General features: G+C 41.4%; 1 protein-coding gene across 2 annotated transcripts in view; it reads right to left on the bottom strand.

Annotated features, from left to right (window-relative positions):
• The window catches only part of LOC132391704 (serine/threonine-protein phosphatase 2A 55 kDa regulatory subunit B gamma isoform), a 194,761-nt gene extending 170,564 nt beyond the window's left edge, over positions 1–24,197 (bottom strand). The window contains exons 1-2 of one of the 2 annotated variants that reach the window (XM_059965250.1): positions 23,977–24,197; positions 23,611–23,718 (exon numbers count right to left, since the gene is read on the bottom strand). In XM_059965250.1, the coding sequence (XP_059821233.1) occupies positions 23,611–23,680 (70 nt within the window). In that variant the 5' untranslated portion in view covers positions 23,681–23,718; positions 23,977–24,197. Of the gene's footprint in view, positions 1–23,610 lie in introns of both variants that reach the window. The other variant, XM_059965251.1, reaches the window with a different exon arrangement.
• Positions 24,198–24,569: the final 372 nt, after the last annotated feature.

The raw sequence follows: 24,569 nt of genomic DNA, 5'->3' as shown, positions 1-24,569 counted from the left end.
GTTTCTGGCCAAAAACCTTCAGTAGGACTGGAGAAGAAAAGCTTGAGGAGTAGACTCAAAGAGTCGACTGTACTCTTTTCCTAGATGCTGTCTAGCCTGCTGAGCTCCTCCAGCATTTTGTGTGTGTTACTTGGATTTTCAACATGTACAGATTTCTTCTTGCTTGTCATTAGATCACTTCGTAAAATATCGTCATGGTCAAACAATTCTGTCTACGAACTCCAGATCATGTAGAGTACTTCCAAGATGGAAAAAAAATTGGAGGAAGACTGGGCTTGAAGTCCACAGTAGTTTTCAAGGTAAAACAGGCCTCCTTTAACATTGTTATACACTCTGCTAGAAGAGCTCAATTTTCCAAGAGGATTACAGTGAATATTGGCAATTCAAGAATATTGTTCTCAACTATAAACCAACTGTTGAACTCTGCTCCAACCAAAAATGTCATCAGTCAAGCATCTTCCACAAAATGTGAAGAGTCTGCATTACTTTTTTCACATCACTGAAGTACTTCCATTAGGGAGAGTATAGCTACAGATACCGTTGACCTCTGTAGCCAACATCATTAAAAACAAAGCAACCATGTCCAAATGTACAATTATTTCCAACTTTGTAATAAGGAGCAAAATGTCTATTTGCTGTCCTGACCCTGCCCCTAACATGTTTAAAGGACTCGTAAGTGTTTTCAATTCTGCTGGGAAAATTATTAACATATCCCTTGAAATTGAAGCCTTTCCAGATATCAAAACCCCACTTAAAAAAACAAACCTTGATTCGTGAGGGACTAGCTAACTGCAAGCCTACAATTAAATTTTCCCTTCCTAGGCAAGATTGAGAAAGTAACTTCCACTTGTTGAGTTGTTTGAAAGAGAACAATATTCTATAAAAGCTTTAGTGACATTTTAGAGCAAACCACAGCACAGAAATAGCCCTTACCAAAACTGCCAGTGACCTTAAGCTCAACACTGATGCCAAGAGTCTCAGTTCTAAATTTAGATTTAAGTAAGTGCTGCCTTTGACACAATTGACCACAAAGTTCCCCTAAATTGCCTTGAAAATTGCCCCTCCAGTAGTACCCTTAATTGTTTTCACTCATATAACAGAAAAATGGTTTCCAAGACAGAATTTTCTTTTTGTCTAAGAGCTACAATGTACCTTTTGGTGTTGATCAGAGAAGCTGTCTTGGTCTCCTACTCTTTCCCTTATACATACTCCTTTAAGGAGCTATCATTAGCGCGTATACACTTAATTTCCACAGTTGTACGCCTGACAATACAACATTTCATTAGAGCCCGATGATAACACCCTATCCTCTGACTTCTGATATGGCTGTAATGAACAGATGGATGTGCATTAATTTCCTTAAACTAAAAGAACTGGAATAATTTTGGTTGGTCCCAAAGCCGACAGAGATAAGCATCTTCAACTTGGCTCCCCTTGCAAAATAATTAGCAAGCCTTGACTTGAATTTTAAATCCCACATCTAGAAAATGACCAGAACCGCATTTCTACACTTAAGAAATACTGTAAAGTTATGTCCATATCTATCACATAATGAAGCTAAAAATTAATTCATGCCTTAATAATGTATAAAACAGAATACTACAATGTACTTTTTACTGGCCTTCCAAAGCAATCAATTGACAAACTTACAGCACAAGATATAGTAGCAGAATTGCAAGCAAGAGAAAATCTGTAGATGCTGGAAATCTGAGCAACACATACAAAATGTTGGAGGAACTCAGCAGGCCAGGCAGCATCTATAGAAAAAAAGCACAGTTGACATTTCAGCAGGTCCCAAAGGGTTTTGGCCTGAAATATCGACTATGCTTTCATCCCCCACCCCCCAGTGTTGCTAGGAACAAAACTGGGTCACTGAGCCCATCGAGCCTGCTCCATCATTTCATCGTGACTGATCTCAGCCCCAATCTCCTGCCTTCTCCCTGTATCCCTTCATGCCCTGACCAATCAAGAATCGATCAACTTCTGCCTTAAAAATACATAAAGACCTAGACTCCACGGATGCCTGTGACTAAGAATTCCTTAAAGTCACTACTCTCTGGCTGAAGAAATTCTTCCTCACGTCCATTCTAAAAGGAAGCCCCTCTACTCTGAAGCTATATTCTCTGATCTTGGACTATCCCACCACAGGAACCATCCTCTCCACTTCCACTCTATCAATGCCTTTCACCATTTGATAGAAGAATGAGGGGGTGACCTCATTGAAATCTGAATTCTAGTGAATACAGGCACAGGGTGATCAGATGCTCTCCATATACAAGCCATTCAATCCTGGAATCATTTGTGAATCTCCTTTGAACCCTCTCCAGTTTCAGCACATCCTTACTCAGATAAAGGTCCCAAAACTGTCCACAATACCTCAAGTGAGGCCTCAGCAGTGTTTTATAAAGTTTCAACATTATATCCTTGCTTTTATATTCTCGTCCTCTTGAAATGAACACTAACAATGCATTTGCTTTCCTCACCGGACTCAACCTGCAAGTTAATCTTTAGGGAATCCTGCACAAGGACTCTCAAGTCCCTTTCTGTCTCAGTTTTTTTGGTATTTTCTCTCCATTTAGAAAATAATCAACCCTTTCATTTCTTCTACTGAAGTGCATGACTTCCCAACACTGTATTCCATCTGCCATTTCACTGCCCATTCTCCTGATCTATTTGTCCTTCTGTAGACTCTCTACTTCCTCAAAAATACCTGCCCCTCCACATGTCTTCATATCATCTGCAAACTTTACAAGGCCAATAATTGAATCGTCCAAATCTTTGACATGATGTAAAAAGAATCAGTCCCAACACAGACCTCCATAGAACATCACTAATCACCGGCAGCCAACCAGAAAAAGCTCCTCTTATTCCCACTTTTTGCCTCCTGCCAATCAACCAAAGCTCTAACTATGCAAGAATCTTCCCTGTAATTCCATTGGCTCATTGTTTGTTAATCAGCCTCACCTGTGGCACTTAGTCAAAGGCCTTCTGAAAATCCAAGTACACAACATCAACTGATGCTCCTTTGTCTACCCTGCTTGGTATTTTCTCAAAGAATTCCAACAGATTTGTCAGGCAAAATTTTCCCCTTGAGGAAATCATGCAGACTCATGGCCTATTTTATCATGTACCTCCAAGAACCCTGAGACCTCATCCTTAATGACAGACTCCAACACCTTTCCAACCACTGAGGTCAGATGGACTGATGTAGAGTTTTCTTTCATCTGCCTCTTTCTCTTCTTGAAGAGTTGAGTGAAATTTGCAACTTTCCAGCCTTCCAAAACCATTCCCGAATCTAGCGATTCTTGAAAGATCATTACTAATACCTGTACAATCACTTCAGCCACCTCTTTCAGAACCCTCGAGTGTACATCATCTGGTCCAGGTGACTATTTTCAGACCTTTCAGTTCCAAGAACCTTCTCTTTAGTAATGATAACTTTGCACACCTCACGGCCCCTGACTCCTGGAACTTCCACTGTACTGCAAACATCTTCCACAGTGAAAACTGATGCAAATTACTTGTTTGGTTCATCTGCCATTTCATTGTCCCTATTACTACCTCTTCAGCATCTTTTTCCAGCGGTTGGATATCCACTCTCATCTGTCTTTTACACTATGTATCTGAAGAAACTTCTAATATCCTCTTTATTATTTGCAAGCTTACTTTCTTATTCACTCTTTACCTTTTTAATGACTTTAGTTGCCTTCTGTTGGTTAAAAGCTTCCCAATCCTCCAGCTTCCCACTAATTTTTGCTCTATTATCTGCCCTCTCTTTGGTTTTTATGCTGGCTTTGACTTCTCTTGTTAACCGGGGTTGTGTCATCTTTCCTTTAGAATACTTGTTCCTCTTTGGGATGTATACATCCTGTGCCTTCCAAATTGCTTCCAGAAATTTCAGCCATTGCTGCTCTGCCATAATTCCTACCAATGTTCTTTTCCAATCAATCCTGGCCAACTCCTCTCACATGCCTCTGTAATTTACTCCACTATAGAACTGAGCCACCCGAGTTCAACTTCTTCTCCAATTGGAGGGTGAGTTTGATCATATTATGATCACTTTCCCTTTAGGGTTCTTTTACCTCAAGTTTTCTAATCAATCTGATTCATTCCACAACACCTAATTCAGAATAGCTGATCCTCTAGTGTGCTCAACCATGAGCTACTCTAAAGCCATCTTGTAAGCACTCTAGAAATCCCCCCTCGTGGAATGCAGCACCAACCTGATTTTCCCCAATCTACCTGCATATTGAAATCCCCCCCTAACTATTATAACATTGCCCTTTTGGCATGAATTTTCTATCTCCAGTTGTAATTTGTCAACCACATCTTCACTACTGCTTTTGTGGGGGGGGGGGGGGGGCGGTCTGTATCCAATTCCCTATGTTACCTCTTTCTCATGATTTTATTGTTTACCAGAGCAATGCCACCCCCCCCCCTTCCTTCCTGACTGGCCTTTCAATACAATGTGTATCCTTGGACACTAAGCTCCTAGCTATAATCTTCTTTCAGCCATGATTAAGTGATGCCTATGTCATCATACATGCCAATCTGCATCTGTGTTACAATTTCATCTACCTTATTCTGTATATGTGCACATTCAAATACGACACCTTCAGTTTTGTATTCACCATTTGATTTTGCCTGCCTTTTCCATTGCAATTCATCCTGTTGACTGCAATTTTGCTCCATGAACAGCCTTTCCTCAATAGACATTGCCACTGTTTATAAACCAGCTACCATATCTTCACCACTATCATCTGCCTTTCCTACAATATTTCTTGCATTTAAATTTACACAGCTCAGGGCTCTAGTCACACCATGCTCAAACTTTTTGATTCCTAACTTTGTCTGGGGTCTTACCAACACCTGCCTCCACAACCTCTCCACTAACTGCTCTGGTACTTTAGTTGCCATCCTCCTACAGCTCTAGTTTAAATCCCACCATGTAGCATAAATTAATCTTCCTGTGAGGTTATTCACCCCCCCCCCCCAATTCAAGTGCAAATCATCCCTTCTATACAGATCCCATCTTTCCTGGAAGAGAGCCCAATGATCACGCTCCCATACCAACTCCTTTGCCATGTAGTAAACTATATAATCTTCCTAGTTCTGGGCTCACTGGCATGTAGCAAGGGTAGAAATCCTGCAATCACAACCCTACAGGTCCTGCCCCTTAACTTAGCATGTAATTTCTGAACTCCCTTTGCTGATTCTTGTCAATTGTCCTGCCCATGTCATTCGTACCTACTTTGTCCACATCTTCTAGCTGTTCACCCTCCCACTTAAGAATGCTGAGGACTTGATCCAAGAAATCCCAGACCCTGGCACCTGGAAGGCAACATATCATCTGGGAATCTCACTCTTGCCCACAGAACCTCCTGTCTGTAATCTTAACTAACGAATCTCCCATCACCACAGCATGCCTCTTCTCCCCTTTTCCCTTCTGAGTCAGAGGCAGACTCAGTTCCAAAGACCTAACCACTGTCACTTTCCTCTGCTAGGTGAACATATCACTCAGCTTGACATCCTGAAACTTTCTTGTTTTTAAAAACTCTTAATGGTCTGGGAGGGGAGTACATCACAGAATCATTTTCTTTTTATAACCTTGCTCAAGATCTCAGGTCTTCTTCTGCCAGTCTCATACAATCTCCCTCAACTGGCAGGTTACCTTCTTTGAACTATACTCCTCAAGTGTGAAATTCCTAAATTTACAATGGATGCAGATTCAGTTGACACTTCAAAAACCTCAAAGACTTGGTTTTGCCTAATATCTTCATCTTGTATTGTCATGCTTTTTAAAATTTTCACATTTGCACTTTATCCAATTGTAAAGGATTTCAATGTTCATCATCTGAATGTAAAGTGCTCTATAAATTAATTATCAACACTCATCACTTCTATGACCAAGCTAATTCTGGATTCCATACAGCATGTCACTGTGGATTCAATTCCCATTAATTTGGATCAATCTGCCATGAGACCGTGTTGAATGCTTTAAAGTTCATGTAGACAAAAACAAATGTGCTACTCATTAATCAGCTACATCATCTCAGAAAGCTCACTAAGTCCATATGATGCAACTTCCCTGTACAAATTCATATAACTGAACAAATAATCGGTGCTTGGTGACAAGAGATAAAATTTAGAAATAAAAAATAGTTCATAAATGAGCAGGAGGCAGCCACCTGGCCCTTCAATTTTCTCCAATATTTAATCATGGCTTACCTTGTACTTTAGCACCACTGTTCTTCAGTATCCCTATATGACTGGATTGCATTAATTCCAAACAATCTTTTGAATTAAACTCATAACTAAGCCTCTGTAATTTTCTATGGAAGTGGAGAATTCCAAAGATTCACCATTGTTTGGAATATTACAAGCAGTTTTTGTCAATACATTACAGGAAGGATGTGGAAGTCTGGAGAAGGTGCGGAAGAGATAAACCAAGAAGTTGTCTGGATTAGAGGGCATTAGCACAGTGAGAGGTTGGAGAAACCTGAAATGATTTATTTGTACGTTGAGAAGCTGAAAAAGAACCTGACAGAAGTATATAAAATTGAGAGACACAAGTAGGATGGAGAGCCAGTTTTCAACCCCCAGTCCCCACCCCACTCCCCCAACTTCAGAGTGGAAATGTCAAACACTGCTGGGCATGGATTTAGAGGAAAGACAAGAAAGGTTTAAAAGCAAATTTACAAGGCAAATTGTTATCTTTCAGACACAGAGCAACAAAACTCTCTTCGCACACAATACCCATCATCCCTCTAAATAATCAAGTGATTTCTCATTGAAATTTATCTGTGGCAAGTATAAACTTTTCCAGGCAAGGAGGCCAAAGCTGTACAAAACATTCAAAGTATACGGCCTCAGCAGGCCCTATTCAATTGCAGTCAGATTTCTAATGTTCCATAACAAGGATCAGAATGCTGCCTTCAAATGGAGGGACAGGACAATTCTAAAGGTGAGCAAGAGCCACATTCTCCCATGACATCAAGGCAATGCAAAGGTACTCACAGCACCTTTTTGATATCAGAGACAACTGCCAAGGTATACAAACCATAACAGATTGCAGGTCCACCCTGTGTGTCAACAATGGCAATGACTCCCTCCCAGAAAGGCTAAATACCTTCTATGCATGATTTGATGCAATGAATTATGTGATGTCGAGGGAACCCCCCCCCCCCCCCTCCCCTTCCCTCCAAGGAACAGACATGCTGTCTGGCCACAACTGCGGTGAAGAGGGCCTGAGCCGGAGGAAACCCATGGAAAGCTCTGGAGCCAGACAATATACCTGCTTGGGCGCTGAGGGATTGTGCGGCCCTGCTAAAATAGTCTTAATGGGCATCTTTTATCCCTTTGCAACAATCCACTGTCACTGCAAGCTTCAAGGCAGCCACCATCATTCCTGTGCCCAAGAGAACAAGAGTAACTGGTGTGAACAAATACCACCCAGTAGCATTGACCTCAATTATCATTTGAGTGGTTGGTAATGGATCGTATAAAATCCCCACCTTCCATCTACATTGGACCTTTACCATTTTGATCACCTCTCAAACCAGTGCAGCAATGATGCCATAGCCTTGGCCCTCCACACTGTCGTTGCATACCCACAAATGATACCTCAGGCAGTTCATCGCCTTTCGCTTGGTGTTTAGCACAATCACCCCTCAGAGACTGATTGGTAAACTGCTCTTGTTGGAACTGAACACCCTTTGCTGTAACTGGATCTTGGACTTCTTGATGGAAAGACCACAATGTGTCCAGGTTGGCAGCAACATCTCAAGCTCCATCATGTTCAGCACTGGTGTCCCCTGAAATCTGCTCAACCCACTGTTGTTCATGCTGTAGCCTTATGACTACATTGCCAGATCCAGCTCAAACCGCATCAGGTCAGCTGTTGATACAGCAGTGGGAGCTTCATCACAACAAACATGAGTCAGAATACAGAGAAAAGGTACAGAAGCTTGACAAATGGTGTGAGAACAACTTGAGTCTCAAGGTGGACAAGACAGAAGAGATGATTGCAAATTTCAGGAAGGCACAGGTCAACCACTCTCGATTCCACATCAATGGCTCTGCCATGAAGAATGAAGAGCACCAAGTTACAAAATCCTCACCGATTTGATGATGCACTGGGAGTGCTGTATATGAAGGACCCAAACTTTGTTAAGGATCCCTACCACCCATCCCACAATACATTTGATCCACTACTGCCAGAAAAGAGGTACAGGAGCATCAGGACCAAGACTGCTAGGCTGGGTAACAGCTTTTTCCCCTCAGGCTGGAGACCCGTGAATACCCTGCCATCACCAAAGTCTCTTCACTTGGTCAGTGAGCTACTTACTGTACTTTTTACCTGTGTTGCACACTACATGTGCTTTGAATTATATTTACTAACTTATTTGTGGTAATATTTTGTTTGATGTGCTGTGTGTGATTTATATTTTGTGGGTGTTTGCTTTGTTTCATTTGGTTGTACAGTCAGATGATAATGAACTTTACTTGGATAAAAGCCAAAACATTTCTCATCCAAAGTGCTTGCTTCTCCCGCATGTTGGTTTCAGAGGCTCACGCATCAGGTCACTCAGATCCTTTGAACACCAACAATGCCTAATTGTTCACTGCAGCTTTTCAGTTTTGTGCACAACGCCCCACCCCCCAACAGTGTCCCCTCATTCAGATTTTCAACATACCATTGAAGCTTTCTAACATCCTCCTCTCTATTCACAGCCCATCTAGTTTCCTAAGCAAACACTGAAATATGAAATAAGATTGTCTTAGCTAAGTTGTTGATCCGAATGGTTAACAGGCAGGACCCAAGCAACAAACCCAAAGACACCCTCTAAATCAACACCAACAGAAGATGGACCACCTGCCACTTTGTCAAACATCTAGCTCTCAACCACGTCAATACAACACCCTGAATTCATGTTCTTGTGTTACTGATCAACCTTATTTGCAGGACTTCATTGTAAGCCTTAAAAAAAAAGTCCAAAAGGACCACATGCACTGGTCTCACCCCCCCCCCCCCATCTACCCTACAATTCACATCCTCCAAGAATTCCACCAGATTCAAACGTGATTTGCCTTATATCAGCCAATCCTACGATCCTTTTCAGTGTCCTGTTATTACATCCATTACAGAGTTACATAAAAGGATTGGGTTGCAACGTAAAAAGGCAACAAAATTGATAAAGGGTGACAAGATGTTATATTTGAACGCATGCAATATGCAAAATAAGGTAGATCTTGTAGCACAGTTAGAGATTGGCAGGTATTATGTTGTAGGTATCATGGAGTCATGGCTGAAAGACAATTGCAATTGAGAGCTTAGTAGCTAAGGATACACAATCTATCAAAACAACAGGCAGGTAGGCAGAGGAGTGGTTCTGCTGGAAACAAAAAAAGTGAAAACAAATCTTTACAAGGAGATAATATAAGATCAGAAGATGTAGAATCCTTGTGGATAGAGTTAAGAAACTGCCAGGGCAAGAAGACCCTGTAAGGAGTTGTTCAGAGGCCTCCAAGCAGCTGAAAGTTCAAAAGTTCAATATAAAATTTATTATTAGAGTACACATCACCAAGATTGTCATACAATCCTGAGATTTTTTTTTCTCTGGGCATACTTGGCAAATCTGTAGAAAAGGAACCATAAACTGTAAAGTAGACAGAATGTGTTCTACAAATTACAGTGGGTGACAGAAAAAGCATGTCAAAAAGGCAATGCTGCAATAGTCATGGGGTATTTCAATATCCAAATAGATTGGGATAACCAAGTTGATGCTGGATCCCCGGAGTATTTATGGAATGCCTCCAAGATGGCTTTCTGGGTTGGGTGTTGTATAAAGAACCAAATTTGATTAGGGAGTTTAAGGTAATGGAACCCTTAGGAAACAGTGATCATAACATAATCAAATTCACCCTGAAATTTGGAAGGAGAAGCTAAAATCAGATGGATCAGTATTTCAGTGGAGTAAAGGGAATTACAGAGGCACAAAAGAGGAGCTGGCCAAAGTTGATGGAAAAGAAACACAAGCTGGGATAATGGCAGAGCAGCAATGGCCAGAGTTTCTGGAAGCAATTCAGAAGGCTCAGGATATATACATCCCAACGTAGTATTCTAAAGGCAGGATAACACAACCATGGCTACATAAAAGAAAAAGATAGGACATATAATAGATCAAAAGTTAGAGGATTGAGAAATTTTAAGAACAACAAAGGCAACTAAAAAAAATAGGGGAAGGGGGGAAACTTAAATATGAAGATAAGCTAGCCAATAACATCAAAAGTAGTATCAAAGGTTTTTTTCCAGATATATAAAGAGTAAAGGGAGGTGAGAGTAGATATTGGACCTTTGGAAAAATGGCACTGAAGAGATAGTAACACGGGACAGGAAAATGGTGAACAATCTGAATAAGTATTTTGCATCAGTCTTCGCTGTGGAAGACACAGTACTATGCCACAAGTTCTAGAGGGTCGGGGGCATAAGTGAGTGCAGTTACTAATACTAGGGAGATGGTGTATGGGGAAAGTGGAAGGTCTGAAGGTAGGTAAGTCACCTGGACATCCACAGGGATCTGAAAGAGATGGCAGAAGAGATTGTGGAGGCTTTCGTAATAATCTTTCAGGAATCAAAGTTTGGCATGGTTCTGGAGGAGTGAAAAATTGCAAATCTCACTCCACTCATCAAGGGAGGGAAGCAGAAGAAAAGAAATTATAGACCAGTTAGCCTGACCTCAGTGGTTGGGAAGACGTTGGAGCCAATTACTAAGGATGTAGTTTCGTGCTAACTGGAGGCCCATGATAAATCAGACCGTAGTCAGCATGGTTCCCTTAAGGGAAACTCTTACCTGACAAATCTGTTGGAATTCTTTGAAGAAATAACAAGCAGGATAGACAAAGGAGAATCAGTGGATATTGTGTACTTGGATTTTCAGAAGGCCTTTGACAAGGTGCTACACATGAGGCCGCTAAACAAGGTAAGAGCTCAGAGTACTTACAGTAAAGATACTAGCATGGATAGACCACTGGCTGATTGGCAGGAGGAAAAGAGTGGGATCCTCCTTGTGTTGGCTGCAGGTGACTAACGGTGTTCCATAGGTGTCTGTTTTGGGACTGCTTCTTTTGTTGTATGTCAGCGATCTGGATGATGAAATTTATGGTTTTTTGGTGACATTTGTGGTTGGTACGAGGTTAGGTGGAGGGGTAGGTAGGGTGAGGAAGCAGGGAGGCTGCAGAACGACAGATTAGGAGAATGGGTAAAGAGGTGGCAGTTGGAATATAGTGTCAGGAAGTGTATGCCATGCACGTTGGTAGAAAGTATACAAGCACAGACTATTTTCTAAACAGAGGAAATTCAAAAATCCAAGGTGCAAAGGGACTTGGGAGTCCTTGTGCAGCATTCCCTCAAGGAAAACTTTCAGGTTGGATCAGAAGGTGAATGTAGTCTTAGCAATCTTTCAAGAGTAATGCTGAGGCTGTATAATACATTGGTGAGGCCTTATTTGGAGTATTGTGAAGAGTTTTGGGCCCTTTACTTAGGGATGTGCTGACACTGGAGAGGGTTCAGAAGAGTTTCACAAGAATGATTCCAGGAATGAAAGATTATATGAGCAACGATTGAATGCACTGGGCCTGTACCTGCTGACATTGAAAAGAATGTGGTGGGGGGGGGGGGGGCGGAATCTCTCTTAAACCTATCAAATATTGAAAGGCCTAAAGAGAGTGAATGTGAAGATAATGTTTCCTTTGGTGGGGAGTCTAGGACCAGAGGGTAGAGCCTCAAAAATAAGGGATGTCCATTTAAGACAGAGATGAGGAGGAATTTCTTTAGCCAGAGGCTGATGAATTTGTGAAAGTCGTTGCCACAGGCAGCTGCGGAGGCCAGCTCACTGGGTGTATTTAAAGCAGAGGTTGATTGTTGCTTCATTAGTCAGGGCATGAAAGGTTATGAGGAGAAGGCAGGAGAATAGGGTTGAGAAGGATATGGATCAGCCATGATGATATAGTGGAGCAGACTTAATAGTCCAAATGGCCTATTTCTGCTCCTATGTCTTATAGATAGTGATTGCAGTGTCAGGTTCTGATTCAACCCAATGCTCAGCGAGAGAGAGGGGGGAGAGAGAGCGCGTGAGGGAGTGAGAGCAAGAGAGAGAGACTAAAACTTAATACAATTTGATTAATTTGAATTCATCATTCAGCAAAGAACTACATAACCCATTAGCTAACCATTCACACAGGCAATTCCTGGCAGCTGTCTTATGCACTGATTTAATAACCGGGAAGCTTACCAGCAATCCTACGCAAAGCTTATGTCTGTATCACAATACTGAGCATTCTGCCTAAATCACGCAGCAACATTTGTATCAGGCTTGTTCATGCACAACATTGCTTTGGCAGCAGGAAAACCTCCTGGTTAAAATAATGGTGGTAGATTACATCTTGCTGCTAAGACCAGTCACTAAAATGCCTCAAAAAATGCCTTAGATTGATTCAGACATTTCATCTCAATTCAGCGGTTACACGTGGGGCTCAAACAGTCTGCAAAAAACAAGAATTTAGAAACAAATTTCATTTATCCTCATCAACGCTGAAAAAAATCTATAACAGCCACCAACGCAAAGCTGTACAAGTGCATATTGCTAGATAAAATATATTTCATTTATGGCAATAAAACTAAATATTCTGGGAACACAACAGATCAGGTAGCATCTGTGGAAAAAGAACCAAGACAACATTTCATTTTAAAGACAGTCAGATAAAAAGGGCGGGAGTAAAAAGCTAGCTTTAAATTTCAGAGGGAGACTACAGCAGATACAATTGTATTGTATAATAGTTCTCACAATAGTTCTACTTCAGATGCAACCTTACTGGCTCTCCATTCAGCGTTGGACAATAGCAAAACGCATGTTAGGCAGGTGTTTATTGATTACAGCTCAGTGTTCACCACCATCACACCCTGAGTTCTAATCAACAAGTTCCAAACCTGGGGCTCTGGACTTCCCTGCAACTGGATCCTTGATTTCTTCATCAGGAGACCACAGTCAGTGCATTCTTAAATAACATCGCTGACAATCATCACCAGCACACTGCAAGCATGCATATTGAATCCACTGCTGTGTGGCTAGGCAAAGCTCAATGGCCATTTGCCAATGTCACAACTATTATTGGGAGAATTTCAGATTTAATGAGGAGGCATACAGGAATGAGGTAGATCAGCTGGTTGAATGCTTTCGCAACAAAAACCTGACAGTCAATGTCTGTAAGAACAAGGAACTGAATGCGGACTTCAAGAGAAGGTTAAGGGAGCTCATACCAGTCCTCATTGAGGGATCAGCAGTTTTAAGTTCCTGGGTGTCAACATCTCTGAAAATCTATCTCGGACCCAATATATTGATGCCATCAAAAAGCATGACAGCAACAATTTTCACTAGAGTTTGAGGAGACTTGATACATCACCAAAGTCTCCAGCAAATTTCTACAGATGTACCGTGGAGAGCATTCCAACTGGTTGCATCACTGTTTGACATGAAGGAGCCACTGTACAGGATCAGGAAAAAGCTGCATCAGGTTGTAAACCTTGGCCAGCTCCAGTATGGGCACTTGCTTCCCCAGCTTTAAGAACATCTTCAAAAGGTGATGCCTAAGCAAAAAAGGTGGTATCCATCATTAAGAAACCATCCCCCATCACCCAGGACATTCCCTCTTCTCATTACTACCATCAGGGAGGTGGCACAGGAGCTGGAAGACACACAACATTTTAGGAACAGCTTCTTCACCAGCAGATTGCTGAACAGATAATGAACCCATGTACATTCTCTATTTTTTTTTGCTCTCATTAAACTAGTAACTTTTATTTCTAATTGTAATTTATCATTTTCTTTTTATTATATATTGCACTGTACTGCTGCTGCAAAATAACAAATTTCATAACAAATGCCAGTGACATTAAACCTGATTCTGGTGGAAATTGAATAATACAGAGAGAATCTCTCTGATCAGCTAAGACCAAGGCTGTTGTGGGGCAAGATCACTCAGTCAATGGGACCAGATAGACAGGGATTTAGGCTACGAGATGAGAACAGTTAGGGTGAGAGTATAGGCAAAGTAGAATGCAAAAGATGTGAAATAGTGACTGGAGGGTCCAATATGTCAGTCTAGAGAACAGCTTGTGCCATACACTGCTTCAGTGGTGCCTGCACAGGCCTCTTCCCTCTCCTGCCCAAGATGCATCATTAGTATAGCCCAGGCACACCTTTTGGTTCAGCTTGCTCCTGCCTGCTGAACTGTTTTTCTTATTCCCTTGACTCCATCTTACCTTCCCTGGTTTAGGACCTTCACTCCCCTATCCATCATTTCTCTGATGCACTCCTCTACTTTGACAGTTTCCAGTTCTTTGGTCCCAACCTGGTCATCTCTGCCATGGATGTAGAATCTTGCATCACCTTCATTTTGTGGCTTATTCCTTTCATAGAGTCATAACCAGTTCCCCTGGACCAACAGATTTGTTTGCCTGAACTCATCTTCACACTGGAGAACTTTATCTTCAACTCCACCTACTTTCTCCAATAGGAAAAGGTGAAGCGCTGTGAACTTGAGTTAGTCCAAGGCAAGCGTCCCTTTTTGTTAGTACAATGGAATAGTCTTTGTTGCAACTACACTCTCTCCTCAGCTATTCTTCCAGCACAAGACTGCACAGGTGCTGCTTCCTGCACTCATTCTGAAATCACTATCCCTGACTTTTTCCTGGATCATTTCATCACATTTTAGGTGCAGCCAGCCACAAACACACATTACAAGTCATTAGATGCCACAGCTATCTGATTTTACTTTCTCCAATGACAATCCATTCTCCCATCTCCATTGCACTTACTGAGACCAAAAAGCACATGCCTCTGAAATATTTTACTCCTCCCCAATGGAAGGCACCAACATTACCCCATCCCCCCCCCGCCGCTATTGTTCACAGAGCCCTTGATGGCATCTCTCAGATTTCTATAAAGCATAGGCACATAATTAGGCCATTCAGCCCATCTAGTCTGCTCCACCATTCAATCATGGCTGATCTTATTATCCTTTGGAACCCCATTCTCCTGGCTTCTTCCTGCAACCTTTACCACCTTTACTAATAAAGCACATATCAACATCCATTTTAAGTATGCCCAATGACTTTGCCTCCACAGTCTGTATCAATAAATTTCACAGAGCCACAACCTGCGGGCTATAGAAATTCCTTAACTGTTCCAAGTGAACAGCTTTCGATTCTGAGGCTGTGCCCTCCAGTCCTAGACTTTGCCACATTCGGAAACCTCATCTCCATGTCCACTTCATCTTGCCTTTCAATATTCGACTGGTTTCAATGAGGTTCCACTCTCATTCTTCTAACCTGCAGTGAGTACAGGCCCAGAGTCATCAAGCACCATGTTAAATCCTTTCAACCCCAGGATCACTCTTGTGAACCTCCTCTGGACCCTCTCCAAATCCAGCACAATCTTTCTTAGATAAGAGGCCCAAAATTACTCACAATCCCCCAAAGTCAGTCTGACGAATGCCTTATGAAACCACAGCATTACATCCTTATTTTTATTTTCTAGTCCTCTGGAAGTGAATGCAACCTTCCTTACCACTGACTCAACCTGCAAGTTAACTTTCTGGGAATCTGCACAAGGACTCCCAAGTCCCTTTGAACCTCTGACTTCTCTTCCTGTTTAGGAAGTAGTCTATACCTTTAATCCTTATAGCAAAGTGCATGATCATACAGTTCCCTACACTATATTCCATCTACCAGTTCTATTCTCTTTCTCCTAATCCAAGTCCTTCTGCAGATTTCCTGCTTCAGCCACACTACCTGCCTCTCCGCATATCTTTGCATCGTCTGCAACCATAGCCAGAAAGTTAATTCCATCATCCAAATTATTGACTTATTGTACAACATGAAATGTGATCCCAGCATCAAACCCTGCAGAATGCCACTAGTCACCAACAGCCAATCAGTAAAGGTCCTTTGCCTCCTGCCAGTCAGCCAATCTTCACACCATACCAATATCCTTCCTAAAACACCACAAATTCTTCAAGTTCAATTTACAGTCACTCAATTATATACATATACCGCCAAACAAAACGTTCCTCCAGACCAAGGTGCACAACATAGTACATACATACAACTGACACACACACACAACAGAAACAGTATTTGTTAATTTGCTTGTGGTAATAAGGTGCATATATGATACAAGCTAAAAAAATGAATAGTGTAACACTACTAGCGTTTCTTGCATGCTAAAAGACGGTGACGACAGGGAACTCAGTAGTGCTATGGCTCGGAGGAAGAAGCTGTTTCCTATCTTATTAGTTTTTGTCCTAATGCTACAGTACCTTCTACCTGATAGTAGAGGGATATTCAGCAGCCTCATGTTCAGACCTTGTCAAAGGCCTTCTGAAAATCCAACCAAACAACATCCACTAACTTTGTCAATCCTACCCGTTAATTTCCAGCTCTCAATCCTTCCCTGAATTTCAACCACTCCAATAGCCTCTACATGCAACAAATCATTGACAATTTCTACAACCTTTAGCCAGATTTCACCACAATGTAAATCTTTTCTTCCTCTTCCCCCAAATTTTAAGGGACCATTTCCCTTTACACTTGAATGGTTTGTACCTTGATCCTCACCAGCCTACTCCCTACCTATAGCGCTTACCCATGCAACTACCAAAGATGCCACATCTGCCCTTCTACATTTTTCTCTTTCCGCTACAAGGAGACCTAAATGTTCTTTGTGGCAATTCAGTTGTACATCTTCCCATCCAGTGTACTGCATTCAACGTTCACCCTGTGTTCACCTCTGCCCTCGAAAAGCCCAGTGCAGACTGGTTGAACGCACCTGCATTCAGTCTACACACAAGTTTCTTGTACTCTTTGGCCTCCCACTTCATTTACCAGCCTGACTGAGCTGCCTGTGGCTTCCTGCACTTAGACCGAGGAACAATGCAAGCTGAAGCAGCAACTCATCTTCAGTCTGGGCACATTACAGCCTTCCAGACTCAACACTGGATTCAGTCAAAGGCAGTCAAGCAGCACAGAAATGATCCCTCTATCCACCATGTCAACATCAATCTTTATACTAATTCCATTTAACATCTAATTTACACCAATCTGCACCTTGACAACTCAAGCACACGTCTAGATAATTCTTCAATATTGAAACTCAAATTCTTGTACCAGCCACTCAGGCAATGTGTTCCAGATTACAATCCACCCGAGTAAAAATATTACTTCTGATTCCCTCTAAACCCCTTGCCTTTAACTTACACCCTGTTTTATGCACATGTTATGGGAAAATGTTTCTAAATACCTTATGCAATTGTTTTGTGCATCACTTTCTGCTCATCCTCTTCACTCCCACCCTTCAGCTTTCTCTATTGAAAATAAACCTCACCTTTGTGTGATCCAGCCCAGACAACACCATGGTGAATCTTGTCTGCAGCTCTCCAGTATAATCACATCCTTGCTATGCTGCAACAACAGAAATGAATACAGTACCACAGCTGCGGTCTAACCAACATTTAAAAGTTGTACCAGGAACTCCCCACTTGTGTTCCCTGCCCTAGATAATTAAAGAATGTTCCTTAATCTTCCCACGAAGTTGTCTTCAGGAATCCTAGGGTATGGTTGCTAAGGTCCTTGTTCCTCACTATTATCTGCATCCCACCATTGTTTATGCCTTTTTAAGACCTCCAAATGTGCATCACCGTAATTATGAGGATTAAATTCCATGTGATACTGATTTGGCACTAGGCTTCACAAACCAATGCTGTCCTGTAGCTCAAATTATCCTCCTTTTGCAACAACACCACAAATTTGCATCACTTGCAAACACACAACTCCTGATGAAGGGTTTCGGCCTGAAACGTCATCACTACCTCCTCCCATAGATGCTGTCTGGCCTGTTGAGTTCTGCCAGCATTTTTTGTTTTTATACATATTGATCTGATTCAGTTTCAGCCTGCACAGAGCAACTTCACACCTTGTTATTTGATCATCAGAACAGATGACTCCCCTTAAAAGAGGACCACAACCTTGTCACAGTTATGAGATTTGAGTCGGGGAGAGCTTTGGCTCTTGGTAGGGCCACCCATGCCAAAAACGTCAAAGGGTAGAGGCCAGACTAGGAGTGGTCCACCATACGGAGGTTCAGCTCAAGGCTAACAATCCCTGACTGGTCAAACAAGCTATTATTGTAACAGCAATGAAGAGTCCTTCCACATTTGTGAGCAACAGCAAGGACAGTAAGATGGAGGACCCTCATTGCTGCCCTAAACGCCAGCAGCAAGCACACATGCCTCATCACTTTCACACACATACGCTACACCATAGGGTTATATACATGACAGCTGAGCACGATAAAACATAACAAAACTCAACCTGGCCTATTGCAAGTCATCTTTTCACACCAAAGGCTAGAAGCACCAGACATCTTACAAAGCACTACTCATGAATGAAGCAATTGACTTCACTTAATGTTTTGTCCAGAACTGGGACTTTTTTTGGGAGTAACCATGTGAGTAGAAGAGCTGCTTTCGTCCATGTCAAATTCAGCAATTTCGGATCATGACCATTGCTCATATTTTAAGTGAAGCGAAGATGCAGGTTAGGATTCCACTGTCTATTGAACTCTTGCATTTCACCTTACATTTCTACTTGTCCTCTGTATTTGCTCTCTACTTATTTATTATGTCAGAGGAGGCTGTCACACAGTCCACCAGACCTATCCTACTTGTATAATCTCCGCCCTCAATTTCCTTGCAACTTACTCCCTTTGATATGCCTTCTTTACTACTCAACAACACTCAGGAGCAATTGAGAGAAGCAAACACATCTCCGGGATGTTGGAGGAAACCACAGCAGCTGTGGGAACTGCACACAGACAACACCCAAGACTGGGATCAAGCTCACCTCACTAAGGCAGCAGCGCAAATCACTAAGCCACTACACTGGCAGCGTAGAAGGTTTCCTTTCTGAAAATACATCACCTCATACTTGTCACGATGAAATCCCACCTGTGAAAACTCTGCCCAATTTTTCATCTGATTTATACCCAGCTCGAGCCTTAGGTAACCTTCGTGGCCCACAGCCACCATTTTCCATAATACCTGCAAACTTACTGATTTACACTGACCATCATCACAATCCACTTCACCACTGCCATACAATGCAATTTACTATAAAGAGATCACAAAGGTCTTTAATGATAACAATCCCATTTGGAGCTTTCTTTAGGAGCAACCAGACCAAAATTATTTACTGCTGGATCAGACATCACGTCTTTTCATGATGCTAGGTTCATTGCATGCTTTCTGCCAAATCACTACAGAATTGTACCCTACAGATGCCTGGGCACGTGCCTGTAAAGGTCTCCAGGAAATCAAGCCATGAGCTGCAAGATTAAGATGACAGCAATACGGGCTACAAGCAGGCTGTGGAGATCAATGAAAGCAAAATCCACAACTATCACAGAGTCATCACAATGACATCCCAATGCTTGATGTCTGCCCCCTACCTACACAGCAACAACACAGACTTGCTCCTTTCTTTGGTCAGGGGACACCAAGTAAGCAAGACCACTTCAACTGCTACAATTTCTGACCAATTACCAGACACTTCGTACGCGCCACTGAGAAACAGAAGTTCTCATTTAGAAGTACAAGTTAATTGCACGATTGCTTCATGGCTTGCACTCTTAAAAAACTTCTATATGTTCATTAGAAAAAAATGTTACAGTCCCACAGAGCATTGTTGCTTACATCAGTCATTTTACATTATTTTTTTATACAGAATCAATGAACGAGAATACTTTTGTTCCTGAGCTTGCATACTAGTCAAGGACTAACTACAATAAATGCAGTCTACACAATTGAGAGTTGAAAAAGCCACGTGTTTTTTCTGACGATATAACATGGGCCTTCTGAGCAATTATAAATCAATGTGAGAGTTTACAGAAACTGATTCATTGAAATTGTGGAGTAGTCTCCCTACCCTTCAATTCATCTGTAATGTTTTGTGGTAGACACTTACACAGCAAAAGCAAGTGATACTGAACTATTTGAGGAGAGTGTTAAAACCAGCATCTATAACAAATTAATAATTCACCAAAACTGGTCAACAACGTGACATGGCGTACAATGGTCTGTTCACCGCTAGAATTCATTATGGAGACTAATCCCAAGATATCCATTATTATCAGATGAATACACTCCATTTACAGTATCTCGGGCTGTAATTTGAGATTAGTCCTATCTGAATCCTGAAACCAATAACTCTCACATTGAACTGGAAATATATCATTAATGCAGTCAGTGCTTTTCATCACCCGGTATTGCAATTTGCAGAGTCATTACCAAGTATGGCAATCTGCCTCAACAAGAACTGCACTGCTGGTCTATGAGCAAAAAATAAAGCAGAAAATCATTTCAAACTGCACTTAGTACAATGCTTATTTATTTGAAGGGCTCTACTGGATATGCTATTCACAACAAAACATATGGCACCATTACTTTTGGACAAGCCATACAGATGTTTCCTCTCTCTCAAAAGGTCACTTTCCATTTCAGATACTGAATATTTAGCATTTTACTGAAGGAATAAAGAACAGCTCGAAGCTGACAAAAACATACCATAGCAAAAAGCACCAACGCAGCAACAAAATGATCTACATTTTACAGACTTAAACCCAAAAAGCACAGGTTCGAAGTAAGCAGCAGAGAGTTGTAAAATTAGTCAGCTCAATCACGGGCACTAGTCTCTGGGGCACGCAGAACATTTTCAAGGATAGGCGTCTCAGAAAGGTGACACTCATCATTAAGGACCCCCATCGCCCAGGACCTGCTCTCTTCTCATTGCTCCCATCAGGGCGGAGCTACAGAAGTCTGAAGGTACTCAACAGCACTTTCTTCCCTTCTGGCATCCAGTTTCTGAATACAGCCCATGAACACTACCTCACTTCTTCCCCCCCCCCCCCCTGTTGTTGCACTACTTAATTAATTCAGCCATTTTATTTATATTATGCATCACAGCTAAAAATTCCTTCTCATTTCATATGAAGCAAAGCATCGCAAGTGCTGCTCAAACTTATATCCATATTCTGCCCTTTCAGACAACGTCACACAGCAACTCTGCAAGCTGTTAAGCACGAGTGAACAGATTAACATTACTATTTATTTTAAGGCTAGTAGGTTTTTCTAAGATCTCTACGGGAAGATGTGGGCTATTCCCTACCAAATTAAACGTGTCTTCCCAAAAGCAATGGTATTAATAAAGGTGGGCATATGTTAAAGGAAAATTTAAACAGATGTTGCAACTTTGTCACTGAAGTGTCAAAACTCCTCATGCTACACTGACACCATCCTCTTCCAGTATTGCAAAACACATCATGCTGCACTGATACCACACTCATCCAGCTCTACAAGACAATGACCTACAGTGAGGCAGCCCTACCACCCATGATCTTTTGACACTCACGGCCATGCCTTCAGTTGCCACTGACTCTAAGAAAGCTTGTTGCCAAACTTTTGCAACAGACACACAGACACCCCCTCCCCAATTGCTCTTCCTACCTCTGATCCTTTACTTTAAATAATGCCAATATATATAAATTACTTGTGGATGTATGCTGAATGATTGAGCAAAATGTTGCATATTATTGTAGTTTGCCCAATTTAAGTTATTCCTAGAATGGACATAACATTTGGATTACACCCAAGTATATTGTCTCCATGAGAGATCATTCTGTAGTTGGGACAATTAACTGAAATAAGAACCAAAAGTCTTTTGAAAGTAAAATCTGTACACAATTTAACTTCCAACTGATACATTGTAAGCTAGTGAAACCAATTATTTGTATGGGACATTTTGATTCGGTCCCAATGAAGCTACATAGAAGATAATCAATTAATGTTCCTGTTATCAGCATATTAGAGCACAGTTCAGGAGAGATCCACTTTGTTATTTAACCTTTTGGTTAGTTGGATATTCCTGAAGACATCCTTCAACACTGCAACAAAATGGGTATATTTTGAGTGTCTGGAGTACGTACTCAGGGGCTTTTGGAACCTGTAATCAATACTAAAAACTGTTTTTCCAGTTGAGATGTGCTACCATTATAAATTCTGTAAGTTTACCCATCACAAATGTTAAAGTCAATTTGGTTAAGTAGTTTAAGTAGATGAAGTAGTTACTTGTTTATCCCTTGTGTTGAAGTACAAGACATACCGGGAGAATGAGATTCTCCTGGATTCTCCCAGACTGTCTTTCTCCTGGAAGTTTGTTGTGTCAAAACAAGACTTCTATACTTCCCATTTACAATGTCCTTGTGACTCAGTTTTAGTCTATCACAACAGTCTCATCTCTGGACAATTTTGCATTTTAGCCAAAACACTTGGCCATTATGTTATAAGCAGGATATTAGACTCATCCCTCTCCAACTGCAATGCACTGGGATGAAAGTTTGAACACATTGGTAAAAGACGCCACCTAAACAAAGGAACACTAAGCTTAATAAAAGGCATCTACTTACACAGTGGTATCCAATCAATCAATATTCTCAACTCTACACAACTTAGAATTGTACTCTTTCCTCACCAATTCCAAGTTGATATTGATGGAGAACTTCATTAAATCTATTTACTAGCTTTCTCTTCCTGCATACTCATATTCTGAAGAAAACATGCATTTCTTTCTTCATTCTGGCCACAAGGAGGTGTGCAAGAGTAAGCAAGGGCTTGAAACTCCCCTGTTTGGAAAGCAGCACCTGGCTGGCCTGTGGGTTTCATCTCATCAGCAAGTCAACAGAAATGAAACACTAAGTGCACGAAAGTACATCCCACCTTCAATGAGACAAATTAGTACTACCACACAAAAGACTTTTGAGCAAAATCATAGTTAAGAACAAACATAGATGCAACAGATTTCTAATGAATCAGAAAAAAATTACCACAAATTAACCCACAGACTTCTACAACAGTTTTAGAATTTAACATTTCACATCATTTTGTGTTACGTATCGAGAGACAGAAAAACCACACCATGGTGATCTAGTACTGTCTTTTATTACAGCTTTTGTTCAAAGCTCTTACTACTGAGAAACCTGACAAAAATGAACAGTAGCTTCAATTAAAATGTCAAAGTAGGGGAGCCCTCAAGTGAGCCAAATCTCTGCAGTCTAAACATTGACAAAATTCATGATATAGAACTAGAAAATACTAGAAATTTCCAAATGTAAGTTCTAAACGAACAGGCCTCTATCAAATACAGGTCAGAGGAGGCAACATTTAACATCTGATTTAAAAATTCAACTAAATCAGGACGAAGCTTTTTTTGTACCCTGCTCAGGTTTTTCTTTTAAACAGCATTTGAAAGGCTTCTCCCTGGTGAACATTTGAAGCAAATCTGCTGACTCATTACTTGATTTCTGATCTGATAAGGTATTCAATACATGACTTCACTGATCATGCTGCTATTCTGCAAGAATACAGCCAACTCTTGAACGCATTGTAAATTATTAGCAGAGGTTAAAAAGCTATAGAATTAAAATGAAATAAAAAATACAATACCTTCTGTCACATAGTTATGGTCTCGGAGGAAGCTGTTGTTGATTTTTCGTGCATCAATGTCCTCACCCATTGACAGCAGGATTATTCAGCATGCCGATCCGCAGTGGACTAAAAGAAGGAGAGGTCGTCACAACAGCAGCATCCATACTCCCACTGCCTAGCAGAGGTGGAGGAGGAAGGCAAAGGGTGCAGGGCACAGCATAATGTGGTTTAGTGATGCAGCACAGCTTTACCAAAAAAAGGGAGTAGTTTAAAACAAAAAGCCAAAAGGGGAAGAGAAATGAAGAGAAAATAGCTGCCAAAGTGACAGTGTAAAAAAAAATCAAGCAAAAGGTGGTCTATTGTAGAGGGGGCGTTTCACAGTACCGTAACACTTCTGCAGTGAAAAGAGCCAATCTTTCAATCAAGAACTCCCCATACAAAATCCTGTGCAGAATATGTTCGAGTACTGCCGCAGAATCCTAAAACAATTGCTGAGGAAGTGGCAGGTTTGAGCAGCACTTGGAATCCAAGTGCTCTGCTGCTTTAGCTGCCTGTGGAGAGACTCAGTAAAGCGGGGGACAGTGTGGTGGCTGCTGCTGCTATCGTATGTGCAGGCTGCATCAGGGCAAGCTCCTCCCAGTCATGCTGTCAGCATCCAACCATGTTAGTCCGCATTTCTGCGAGATGAAATATGGCAATGCAGGTGATTAAAGGAAGATATTGCATTATAATTCAGCAGCCGAGTAAAAATACTCCATGCTGTTGATCCTAATGACACGTTATTAACAAAAATATGGGGGGGGGGGACTGAAGAGGAGGAGGAAGGGAGAACAGCACAACAGGTTCAACAGTTTGCTTCAATTGTCAGCCAGAGTGTGAAAACAATGCAGAAACCGTTGAAATTATCAAAGCTGGAATTTTGTCAGTAGGTCCTGCTTAAAGCCTGTTGACATCAAGTTGTAGTACATTTCAGGCTC

Source organism: Hypanus sabinus, chromosome 3, assembly GCF_030144855.1.
Source record: "Hypanus sabinus isolate sHypSab1 chromosome 3, sHypSab1.hap1, whole genome shotgun sequence".
NCBI lineage: Eukaryota > Metazoa > Chordata > Chondrichthyes > Myliobatiformes > Dasyatidae > Hypanus > Hypanus sabinus.
Note: the sequence above shows the minus strand (reverse complement) of the source record. Positions and strands in the feature narration are given on the sequence as shown.